The 11,859-nt window shown below is 39.5% G+C and overlaps 1 protein-coding gene across 1 annotated transcript; it reads left to right on the top strand.

The window, feature by feature from the left end:
• The first annotated feature begins 214 nt into the window (after window positions 1–214).
• Window positions 215–2,797, top strand: LOC110855098. The gene is made up of 4 exons (XM_035855863.1): window positions 215–465; window positions 564–668; window positions 1,281–1,432; window positions 1,524–2,797. Exons 1-4 carry the CDS (start codon window positions 300–302, stop codon window positions 1,608–1,610), a joined length of 510 nt encoding a protein of 169 aa, XP_035711756.1. The 5' UTR covers window positions 215–299; the 3' UTR covers window positions 1,611–2,797.
• The last annotated feature ends 9,062 nt before the right edge of the window (window positions 2,798–11,859 follow it).

The raw sequence follows: 11,859 nt of genomic DNA, 5'->3' as shown, positions 1-11,859 counted from the left end.
CAATTTAATCATGACTTGCCAATTTCGTTCCTAATGACGAACTGTTCCAATTATGTGTCGTGGTTTAAAAATAATACGTTATAAATAAAGGAGAAAAAACAAGCATTGTTAAAATTAAATGTGCTACACTTAAATATGTACACTGCAAATAAACTGGTGTCAATTCCGCGCGGTGTAGTCACATATAGACACCACGCGGTGTTAATTGCCCGTATTAACACCGCGTGGTGTCTATATGTGACTACACCGCGCGGAATTGACACCAGTTTATTTGCAGTGTAATTGTGCTACAGATAAAAATGGGGTCTTCAAACAAATTTCGATTCATCTGGTTGCTGGGAGTAGCTTTCATGGCTGCATTATTTTTCGGGAAAAGCGCCGCAATTAATCTATCGTCTCGTGTGGAGTCCTTTATTGGACCACGCGGAATTGTTAACCTTACGCCACGCAACTCTCAGAATACGAGTAAGCTTCCGTTGTTATTAAAGAAATAAATTTTCGTTTCACCCTTTAGGTTATGGGAATTATCGAAGTACTAGACTGGATATATTTTGTTTCACCAGATGAGACTGCACTATTTGGACAGATTGAAGTAACAAGCTGTAGTCAGCAACCATGCCTGATGTACCCGTTAATTATGTATGACATTTCAACAACCTTCATACCAGGTAGGTACTGCACCCTGTCTTAAATTTTGTCAATTTGTGATCTTTCCAACATTGATCGCAATGAATTGGTCCTTGGTCCAGATTTATAATCTAAAAAATGGTCCATGGCACATGATGGACCATCTTATTTCAAGCTCCATAATTGCCAATTTTGGTCCAGTGGACCATGGTCACCTGCGAGCGCCATGCTTCCCAAATATTTAGAAGTGCTAAGTTTAGTGTTCGCCGAAGTTGCTCATTGAAATTGGTATGTAGTAGTACGAAACCTTTTCATACATTGAAAAGAAAATCTGAAAAGTCAGACCAAAAGAAATTTTTTGTAGTGTGACAACACTGTAAACAATTAAAACAAGGCAAATTCGGTCACCACGTAAAATTATTATTTATCCCTAAAAAAGCACTTTGTCCTTGTCTTGTACTCCGATGTACTCAAAATAATTTGGTCATAAACTCACTATAGTTCTGATTTGCCCATAATTAAAATAAATACTCAAATAATAAAGTATATTTAGTTATCTAAATAGATAATAAAATTAAGTTAATTAAGTAATCAACTAAAACTAAAAATATGCATATGAAATGGATGTTAACAACAACTATAATCATTTAAAGTTGATTCCAAAACTGCAATGGGATACCACCTAAATTTTCGTTATGGCGTTGAGAAGTACGACTTTCGGACCACTTTTTTCACGGACAACTACCTTGCTGGCAAGCAATACAGAATTTCGCAGATAGTTGAGATTCCTGCTAGCCTGAGAGGGGTGGGTAATTCTGTGTAATTTTATTCTTATTTGGAAAAAATGCTAATTATCATTTTAATAAGAACCACATATGAATTTCATAATTTTACAGAAGTCTGGCTACTTCCAAGTGATTCTATACGATTCGGAGGGAATAATTCACATTAATCGTTGTTTCGAGGCTATCGTGAGCAACTGAAGGTTTCACTTCCCGATTTTGGTTTAAAATAAATTGCGTACTTAGTAGATAATTTCTATTAATTTAAGATTACTGCATGAACTAATTAGTTTTTAAAATTTGAACCATTGTACGAATTCAGCCCTAAGCATAAAGTTGAACACCAAAATCTCCCTCATTACCGTATGAATCCCCTAATTTTGACAAGTGTCGAACTGTTAAGGTAATTTATACTTATAAAATTTTCCCAATCTGACCTTAAATTGTGTTCTTATAATATTTTAAAATTATTAAAGAAGTAAATCATTCGTAGAACTTGTAGGTAAAAATATTGAGATTTGGTCTGATTTCGCAACGAATTAGGAATTTTAACGAACACATTACCATCTCGAATTTTAAAAAATTGGCCATTTATGTACATCACAATTTTTTGTGTTTGGCAAATTGAATAATATTTGGATTGCATCATATTTTGTTACCGGAATATTAATATCATTACATATTCCTTTCAGTTCCAGCTTAAAGAATATTATCCGAGTAACACCTCGTATAATAATTTGCATCAATATATCGATAATATGCCACGAGTTGACCCCAATTTAAGCTCTAAACTCGGTAAAATGAATTAAATATGTGGACTCGCTATTGTGCAAGATTAACGTAGTTGGAGTAATTTGCCTCCTTATTTTGTACTTTGAAGTAATTGTTCAGATTCCTAATATTTAGGAATATGAATGCAATTGGAGTTGTAATGTGTAGTTTGCATTTTGTGTTCAGTTTGCATTTAAGATGCAGATTGAACGCAATTTACATTGGTTTTGCAGTAGAAGCAAACCGAAGCATGCAAATCAATGTTTTGCAACACAGAACACTGGCAGTGATGGCAAGCAGAGTGCTAACTCATCTTATGCAGACTGAGTTGTCCAGCTTTGTAGTTTGCTAAACAGGTAGAAATGGTAGTATGTAATGTATGCATGCATTTGTTCCAATGATGAACAAACTATTGTGTTTATGTATATAATGCGGAAATAGACTTATTTTAGCTGGAATTAACTGTGAGATTTAGCATACACGGGTGCTTTTCCGTCCGCTCTGCAGTATAAAGCTAGCCACGGACCAAAGCCCGCGTAACGCCCATTTAATCTTTTTGTAACAGAGGGTTGTTCTGCACAAGAGTGAATCGCAAATCTCAGATTGCCCCAAATGGGAAATTGAGATTGCAAATTACTTGTATCAAATTACCCATCAAAGTAGTTGTATCAAGTTACCTATCAGAAATAGTTGTATCACATTACCCCAAATCAACTAATAGAAATAGTATCATACACAGTTTGTATGTACTAATTAATTGAAACATAAATAAACCAGTTAATATTAATATAAAATTAACCAATTGAAGTTAACTACGAAATCATTTACACAACCATAGAGCTTTATGCTAAGAAACTGGTGCACACTAATTCAAGTTGCGCTACACTTAACATACACACACTCATAAATTAACCAACGTGAATTTACAACTCACACACCTCATAAGAATTTACTTACGAATAAAAACAGTAATTATGATAATAATATAAGTATTTTGCAAAAATGCAAAAACAACCCACGACATATTTTCGAGCAAATTCGATAAACAAATTATTCTAATGAAGGCCTGCGAGGGGATTATTTTAGATTACATACATGTATGCACTCTCATGAATAATTCGCACTGGCTCATGATCAAATTGACTGGCTCATAATCAGGTACATACATAGATCTTGTGCAAAATTTTATAATTGATATCAAATTGTACAAAATACTTAATCATTCCGCTAAATAATTAGAAAACTTCACATCCTCAAATACGTAGATAGACAGTTCATTTTATTTCTTAAGCCATGCTTGGAGTTTCAACATTTCTGGGTATTTTGACCCAGTCTTATTACTTGGAACTGGTCAATTTTGCTGATATTTCGTCACCAGAATTATTCTGGCAGAATTGTTTCATTTACCAGTTTTAAGAACGCGCCTAATTAATTATAATACAACAAAATTATCCTTTAACGGATCTCCATTAAGCAAAACTCGCATTTTCAATTTCATCCAAGTAATTGATTTGGACTTTGGCAAGATTTCAAACTTCCTTAATGCTCTTTGTTCTCAAAATTTTCGAAATAATTTAAACTTTCGTATTTTTGTGTATTCGAGTGAAAACCCGATGTTGCGCAGCAATACCACAATGTCATTCTGGAATAATTATACCCCAATTTTGCTGAAAATTAGTACCGATTCTAGCCATACTTTGCAAACCTTGCAAATTTTAAAAGAACTTCAATGGATTGAAGTATGTCAAGGAAACGGATGCCGTAATTTTATATAGGTTACGAGTTAAAAATTGTTCCCGCTTCAATCCCTTCTTATAACGGGATCCCCGCCAAGTTTTACTTTTCCGGGGCGGGCAATTTGAATTCCGCGTTTAACCCGATATTCTCCGATTCGGCAGAGACGTACCATGACATTCCGCACTTATTCGTAACCCTCACCGGAAGTGTGTCTTCATCTCGGATTCACGCTAAAAACTAATGTTACTGTCCAATTTACAGAACAAATTAGTAACCAAAATATTCTTAGTTTCATCAAACTTGTAAACTTGAACGATTTTGGACCAGGCCCCGTTTTAGTCGAGCGAGCTAGGCGAGCTAGGCAACCGCCTGGGAGTCCAAAATTTGGACTCCCGCCGCGTTTTATTAATTACCCCTACGCAGAATCCCGCAATGCCCTGGAGTACGCCGTTTTCGTTAATAAATCCGCGCTCGTTTTAAATCTGATATTTCTCAAACTTTTCGACAATTTTGTGTGGACCGCGTTTTTCTTGGCGGCGATTTTGATATCATTCATTTTATGTTACTCATTTCAAAAAGGGTGGTCGTATTTTGGCACCAGCTTATTTTGGGCGATCGGAATCTTCCTGGAACAAAGTAACAACAGATTTGAATCCCAAGTGAAGCGAAATGTAGGAGGGATTTTAATTGCCACGTGGTCCTTAATGATGGTCATTTTATCAAACACATACATCGATTTATTCTACGCGGTTTTACTGGGTGGGGTAAAACCGGATGTGGCACCTAATTTGGGGATGTTAAAATATGCATGTTAACAAAGTTTTCCATATTTATCAATTTTTAAGTTTGTCGACTTTTATGAGGGCTGAGCATTTTCCAACCTTTTTCCCAGGACAAGGGATTAAAAGGGTCCTTTTGTTTTTATGCCTCATTAGAAGGGACACTTCGTTTGAGCATAACTCTGCGTAGTTTGTATGGTCACTTCTGACCACATATTATTACATATCGTCGACCTAATTCTAAAAAGCCCTAAGTGCAGTCGATGCTTAATTTTAAAAAGCCCTAAGTGCAGTGGATGCTTCATTTTAAAAAGCCCTAAGTGCAGTCGATGCTTAATTTTAAAAAGCCCTAACTACACAAAAAAAATTCTAAAAAGCCCTAAGTGCAAGCATGTATTTACTTATGGCTAAATCTTGACAAAACAATTCTTCCTACATCGCGCGATTTAGCCATAAGTAAATACATGCTTGCACTTAGGGCTTTTTAGAATTTTTTTTGTGTAGTTAGGGCTTTTTAAAATTAAGCATCGACTGCACTTAGGGCTTTTTAAAATTAAACATCCACTGCACTTAGGGCTTTTTAAAATTAAGCATCGACTGCACTTAGGGCTTTTTAGAATTAGGTAGACGATATGTATGAATGTCTCCTATGTACTGTCAAAAACCTTAAAACCAAGTTGTTTAATAAAAATCACCATCAGTCTAAAAATATCTTCCAGCGAGATCATTTTTACTTTCATGGTAGCAAAGCCGTTAGTTTGTATGATTCATATTGTTGGTCTCAACCTGCCTCATTGAGTGTCTCAAAAGTGCCCCAGTCTCAGAGTCTGTTAAAGTCTCACAACGAGAAGAACTGTTTCCTGTTCAACACTTGATAAACTGAAGTAGATCAGTGTTATTGTTGTGAAGTGAAAAGGTCAATTCATCAGTTAATAATAGCAGTAAGTCTCCACTGCCCAGTGCCAGTCTGGACGGAGTAAGCCTGTAAAAGTGTGCCGTGAATTGGACCATTGTTTGGACAAGAGACATCGACCCTTTGACTCTACCCGAAGCTGAACCTTCCGCCCGAGGACGAGTTTTATTGAGGACGACCACTCTACCCAAATCCTGAGTTCCCGTCTACCAAATCTCGACCTTTTTCGATTCTACTGCTCTTTATTAGGCAAAGAGAAGGTAACAAGTCTATTTCTGTTTTTCGCTTCTGCTTTCCCTACTCCACAACGACAAGATGACATCAACAATCAAAAGAATAGATGTTACGCACATTGTCAAGCTAGACGACACCAATTACGCGAGGTGGAGACTTCAGATAACTTTACTTCTCAAGTCACATGACCTGTGGGAAGTAGTCAACGGCACCACCCAACGACCTGCAGATGAAGCGCAACAGCCAGCATGGGATAAGAAGGATATACAAGCACAATCCATCATTGTCCCCACTCTCAGTGCCACTCAAACAAATCATATTTATGACTGCGCTACATCAAAAGCAATGTTTGACAAGCTGAAAAGCATCAATTCAGATTCAAGCTCGCTTAACAAGCAACATACCATGGCTAGATTCTTCAATTACAAAATTGGCAAGAGTCAGTCATTGATTGAAGCATTTGCAGAGGTGGAAGAGCTGGGCAGAAGACTAAATGAAATGGGAGTCGTCATGCCTGAAGCATCCATTGTCACAAAGATTGTCTCAAGTCTCCCCGACGAGGAGTATAATGCCTTCAAAAAGGCATGGGACAGCGTTCCGGATAAGGACCAGAGCATGATAATGCTACTTGCCCGTCTGAAGAAGGAGGAGTTGGAGAGGAAGGAATCCAAACCAGCATCAACCAATCAAGATGCAGCAAAGGCATTCTTGACCCATGACCAGAAGAAAGGCAAGAAGAAACAGAGCATTGAAGAGTTGAAAAAGGCAACAACCTGCCATGGGTGTGGGAAAAAGGGCCACTGGAAAAGGGAATGCAGGAGTAATCCACAAAATCAGAGCAATAAACCTTCAGATAATCCCGCACAAGCCAATAGAAGCCCTGGGAAAGCGTTCATGCTAAATGCAATACAAACCCCCATGCAAGCACCCGTGACTGAACAAGTGTGGCTAAGCGATTCTGGAGCTAACCAGCATGTCTGTGGAGATAAGGCATGGTTTACAAGATATGAAGAGTTTGACACTCCCAAGTCAGTCTTCCTAACGGACAAAAGGGCTACACAAGCACTAGGAAAAGGGACAGTGACACTTGACGCTTACATCAACGGCATATGGGAGGAATGTACCATAGATAACGTGTTGTACATACAAGGGGTTGTCAACCTTTTTTCTGAGGGATCAATGGCTAAGAAAGGGTACTCCATCGTCCGTGACAACAATGGAGCAACATTTTATCAGGATGGACGGTTTAAGGGGCCAATTGCCGAGTTCAAGAATGATATGTATGTCATGAAGTTTCGTCCCACTTCACAAATTATTGCTGCATACATGCATCCCGTGACTAATGCTAAACTATGGCATCAACGCTTGACACACATTAATATGAACTATGTGGTGGACTCCATCAAGAAAGACGCAGTTCGTGGAATTGACCTGGAGGCCGTGTCACATAAAATTATGTGTGAAGACTGTGAGATTGGGAAGCAATCTCGAAAGCCATTTCCAGCCGCAACAAGAAATGCAACGATAAAACCAGGAGAAATGGTCCATATGGACTTAGCTGGAAAAATGCCTGTTGCATCCCTGGGAGGAGCTCAATATTTCTTACTCTTGAAAGACGATGCTACTGGCTTCCGCACTGTATATTTTCTCAAGAGCAAAGACGAAGCCAAGGATCGTATCAAATGCTACATTGAATTTATGGAAAATCAAACAGGAAGAAAGGTCAAGATATGCCGTTCAGACAATGGTGGAGAATTCTGTAATTCCACTTTGGCATCATACTTCAGAGACCGGGGAATAATTCATGAAACAACCGTCAGCTACAATCCAGAAATGAATGGGAGGTCCGAACGTGAAATTAGAACTTTAAAAGACTGTGCTCGAACTATTCTGCTGGCAGCTAAATTACCCGAATCTTTATGGGCTGAAGCCGTTGCCACCACCGTCTACGTCCACAACCGAATACTGGACAAGCAAAGTCCAAATATAACCGCATTTGAAGCAATATTTGGCAAGAAACCTTCACTCCGTCATTTGAGAGTCTTTGGTAGCGTAGCATTTGCACATATACCAGCCCAGAAAAGGACGGTCTGGGGAGCAAAGGGAGAGCGACTTATCCTGTGTGGGTACGCATCAGAGAGCAAGAAATATCGTCTTTACGACCCTGAGTCCGGACAAGTGGCTGAGGCAAGAAATGTATCTTTCCACGAAGAAGCTTTTGAACCGACAGTAATGATACATGGCGAAGAAGAAAGAGATGAACCTGATGAATCCAAATCTGAAAAAGATGATGCAAAAGATGATGCACAAGATGATGCACAAGATGATGCAGAATGGACGGACGAGGAGAAATACGATCCCGAGGACCCACAGCCTGATCAAGTTGACCCACAGCGAGTAAAACCTGACAACGAGAAAATGAGTGACGAATTAGAAGTCCAAGTTAAAACTGAAAAAGGAGACTACACGGCTCGCATTCCATCGCAAGGGACGACACGTGTTGTCTTGCCTGAAACAAGTAAAAAATCAGGAACCACTCGCAATTTAAGAGACAGAGCTAAAATTAAGAAACCAGATAGATATCAAGCTCATGCCATTTATGCAGACAAAGAACCTTCAACTTATAAAGAAGCCGTTGAGTCTAAAGAGAAGGAAGAATGGATAAAGGCAATGCAAGATGAGATTGAAAGTCATAAGAAAAATGGGACTTGGAAATACGTGAAGAGGCCAGCCAATGCAAGATTGCTTGACAGTAAATGGGTATACAAGCTTAAACGTAAAATGGATGGAACAATTGATCGATTTAAAGCCCGGCTTGTCATACGAGGGCATAGACAGAAAGAAGGCGTCGACTATTTTGAGACATTCTCCGCCGTATCTCGCTACGAGTCCATAAGACTTCTACTAAGTATAGCTGCAGCAAAGGAAATGCATATCGCACAGCTGGATGTCCAGCCAGCCTATCTCTACGGGATTCTAAAGGAGACCATATACATGTCACAGCCTGAGGGTTTCCACAATGGAAATGACTCCATCGTGTGCCTCCTGATCAAGGCTTTATATGGATTGAAACAGGCTGGAAGAACCTGGAATGAAACATTCACCGAATTTCTCGAGAAATTCGACTTGCACCCATGTTACTGCGATCCCTGTATATTTGTTGGAGATGTTGATGCAATAATCACTTATCTCAGCTTATGGGTGGATGATTCACTGGTCATTGGAAAAGATAAAAATGCCGTGCAGAAGATCACCAATGCAATCAAATCCTACTTTGAAATAACGATAATGGAGCCCACAGCCTATGTTGGGATGCAAATAATCAGAGATGGAAATGATGGTTTACTTTTGTCACAACCTTTTTACATCCGTAACCTGCTTGAAAAGTACAATATGCTGGAGTGCAACCCGACGAATGTGCCGATGCAACCTCATGCAGGAGAACTCGTCCCAGCCGCAACAATAAACCAGACCCTTCCGTATCGACAGCGCGTTGGATCATTAATTTACCTAGCCAAGTGCACACGCCCTGACATCTCATATGCAGTGTCCCGCCTGTCTCAGTTTATGCACGCATACGACGAAACTCACTGGAAAGCTGCAAAGCAAGTCCTCCGCTATTTAAAAGGCACCGAGGAACTCGGAATCAAATACAAACCGTGTGAGGATATGATTCTCAGGGGATATACAGATGCAGATTATGCTTCCGACAAGATGGATAGAAAATCTACAACAGGTTTTGTCTTCATGCTAAATGACAGCGTTATTTCATGGTCAAGCCAAAAGCAACCCATTGTCTCAATGTCATCAATGGAAAGTGAATATATATCTCTCGCTTCTGGAGCGCGTGAAGCCGTTTGGTTACGACGATTTCTAGAAGAATTAGGATTCCCACAAGAGTCCCCAACAATAATTCATGTTGACAACCAGAGTGCAATAAAATTGGTCAAAAATCCAGAGATGCACTCAAGATCCAAGCACATCGATGTCCGGTACCACTACACAAGAGAGCTAGTTAGTACAGGACAGTTGGCAATTGAATATGTACATACCAGTGAACAAATTGCAGATGGATTAACTAAGCCACTACTGAAGACCCAGCATTTCAAGATGAGATACGATCTCAGTATGGAAAGAAATGAGACAAAGGAGAGCAAGGACAACCCAACTAAAGTAAAGAGAGGTCCCCTCCAAGCCAACTTCTCACTGATGAGCCTTCTCACCATCCTTCTTATGTTTATTACGCAAGCTTGTGGGGTGACACATCAGAATGCGATCCCTTTACTATGGAAAAAGAGTCCAATCCCAGTTACAACGGGATATAACCAAGTCCACTTGCTCGTCAAATTCATGAACCCGTGCGAAATTTTAACACAGGATCTACTCCATAAGGATTTAAGTGCCTATGCAACCGAGAAATGTAACAAAATATACGACGAAATGTTCCTGGATGAGCTAGAAAAAATGTGCCCTAAAAGAAAATTCTCCGATCATATTAATTCGCGACATACCAGAGAGATTGGACGAAGAGTGAAGAGAGTCCTCCCATTACTTGCAGTTGGAGTAATAATTGGTGTGACTGTCCTTGTAGCCGGCTTATCAGTTGGTGGAGCAATCAATTCGTTTGTTCAAACTGGAAGAATCTCTGCTTTGCAAGGAACAGTAGCGGAACATAGAGAGATGCTGGATGAATTGGAACGTCGCGTGGAAATATCGGAAAGAGAGATTGAGAAGCTTAGTGTAGCCTAAATGCTACACTAGAACAGCTTCAGCTACATCAGCTTGATCACGACGAACTCAAGGGAAAATCCATTGACACCAATTTCGCAATTGCCTACCTTACCAGTCGCCTCATGATAGGTAGAGAAATAATTAGAGAAGCAACAAGACAGTGGCGGCGAGGAAAAGTTTACGCACCACTAATGGATTTCTTTAATTTCACGTTACCCTGTGGTGATGCTTGCCCAGTCAGCTTCGCACAATCTCAAAAGTGCGAAATATCAGATGACAGAACCAAGCTGTATGTGGACTTCACAGCAACTGAAATTAACAAAGATTTGCAACTCATCGAGGCAGACTCCTTCGATCTCAAAGTTGAAAGGAAGAATGAAACCTGCGTTCTAAAGTACAAGGGACCCCATAATGCCATCCTTTCTACGAAAGATGACTGCGTATACTCCATTAATGTTAAGGAGCCTACAACCCCCGACTTAATTGTTTCGCCCACTCGAGGATGCGCGCCAACAGCGAAAACAAAGAACTCCAATCACTTTGACATAGACCACTGTTATGACAAGAACCTTGCTGAACCATGGGATTTTGTACAAATCAAACTACACCATGGACAATATCATATCTACTGCCCTGGGTCCAATATTACCATTGAGAGGAAGCTGCAACAATGCCCTGCTAGCGTGTTCATCCTTCCAATGAATGCTAATTTTAAAATAAATGATATTGAATTTTCAGGAACTGAATCCAGCCTTGTTCACCAAGAGGTAGTCGACCCACTATCCACGATGAAAGCCAACTGGCACTTGCAGCCTAGTTTCAACTGGACCAGTCTGATGATCAATGGTTCCACTGACGAAGGAGGGTCAATCCACTACCACACAAGCAATGAACCAGCCTGGTCAACAATGGAATGGATCTTAACCCTTTGCATATTAATAATAGTTGCTCAAGCCACTCTTTGTGTTTTCCTTTTTCTGAAAAGCCGGCCAAATGTAATTTCGGTTAGGGCAAATCCAGTGGAAACTGCCGATATTGAACTTTAAAAATTGAGGGAGGATGTTAAAATATGCATGTTAACAAAGTTTTCCATATTTATCAATTTTTGCTGAAAATTAGTACCGATTCTAGCCATACTTTGCAAACCTTGCAAATTTTAAAAGAACTTCAATGGATTGAAGTATGTCAAGGAAACGGATGCCGTAATTTTATATAGGTTACGAGTTAAAAATTGTTCCCGCTTCAATCCCTTCTTATAACGGGATCCCCGCCAAGTTTTACTTTT

This window comes from Folsomia candida, unplaced genomic scaffold (assembly GCF_002217175.1).
Source record: "Folsomia candida strain VU population unplaced genomic scaffold, ASM221717v1 Fcan01_Sc011, whole genome shotgun sequence".
NCBI classification, from domain to species: domain Eukaryota; kingdom Metazoa; phylum Arthropoda; class Collembola; order Entomobryomorpha; family Isotomidae; genus Folsomia; species Folsomia candida.
The sequence above is the reverse complement of the archived record's forward strand: the minus strand, read 5'-3'. Positions and strand labels throughout refer to the sequence as shown.

Excerpts from the sequence above, each read along its gene's own strand:
- LOC110855098 (XM_035855863.1), top strand. The coding sequence starts at position 300 with ATGGGGTCTTCAAACAAATTTCGATTCATCTGGTTGCTGGGAGTAGCT. Across the intron at positions 669-1,280 it reads TTCAACAACCTTCATACCAG|TTGATTCCAAAACTGCAATG; the intron begins GTAGGTACTGCA and ends AATCATTTAAAG. Across the intron at positions 1,433-1,523 it reads TTCCTGCTAGCCTGAGAGGG|AAGTCTGGCTACTTCCAAGT; the intron begins GTGGGTAATTCT and ends ATAATTTTACAG.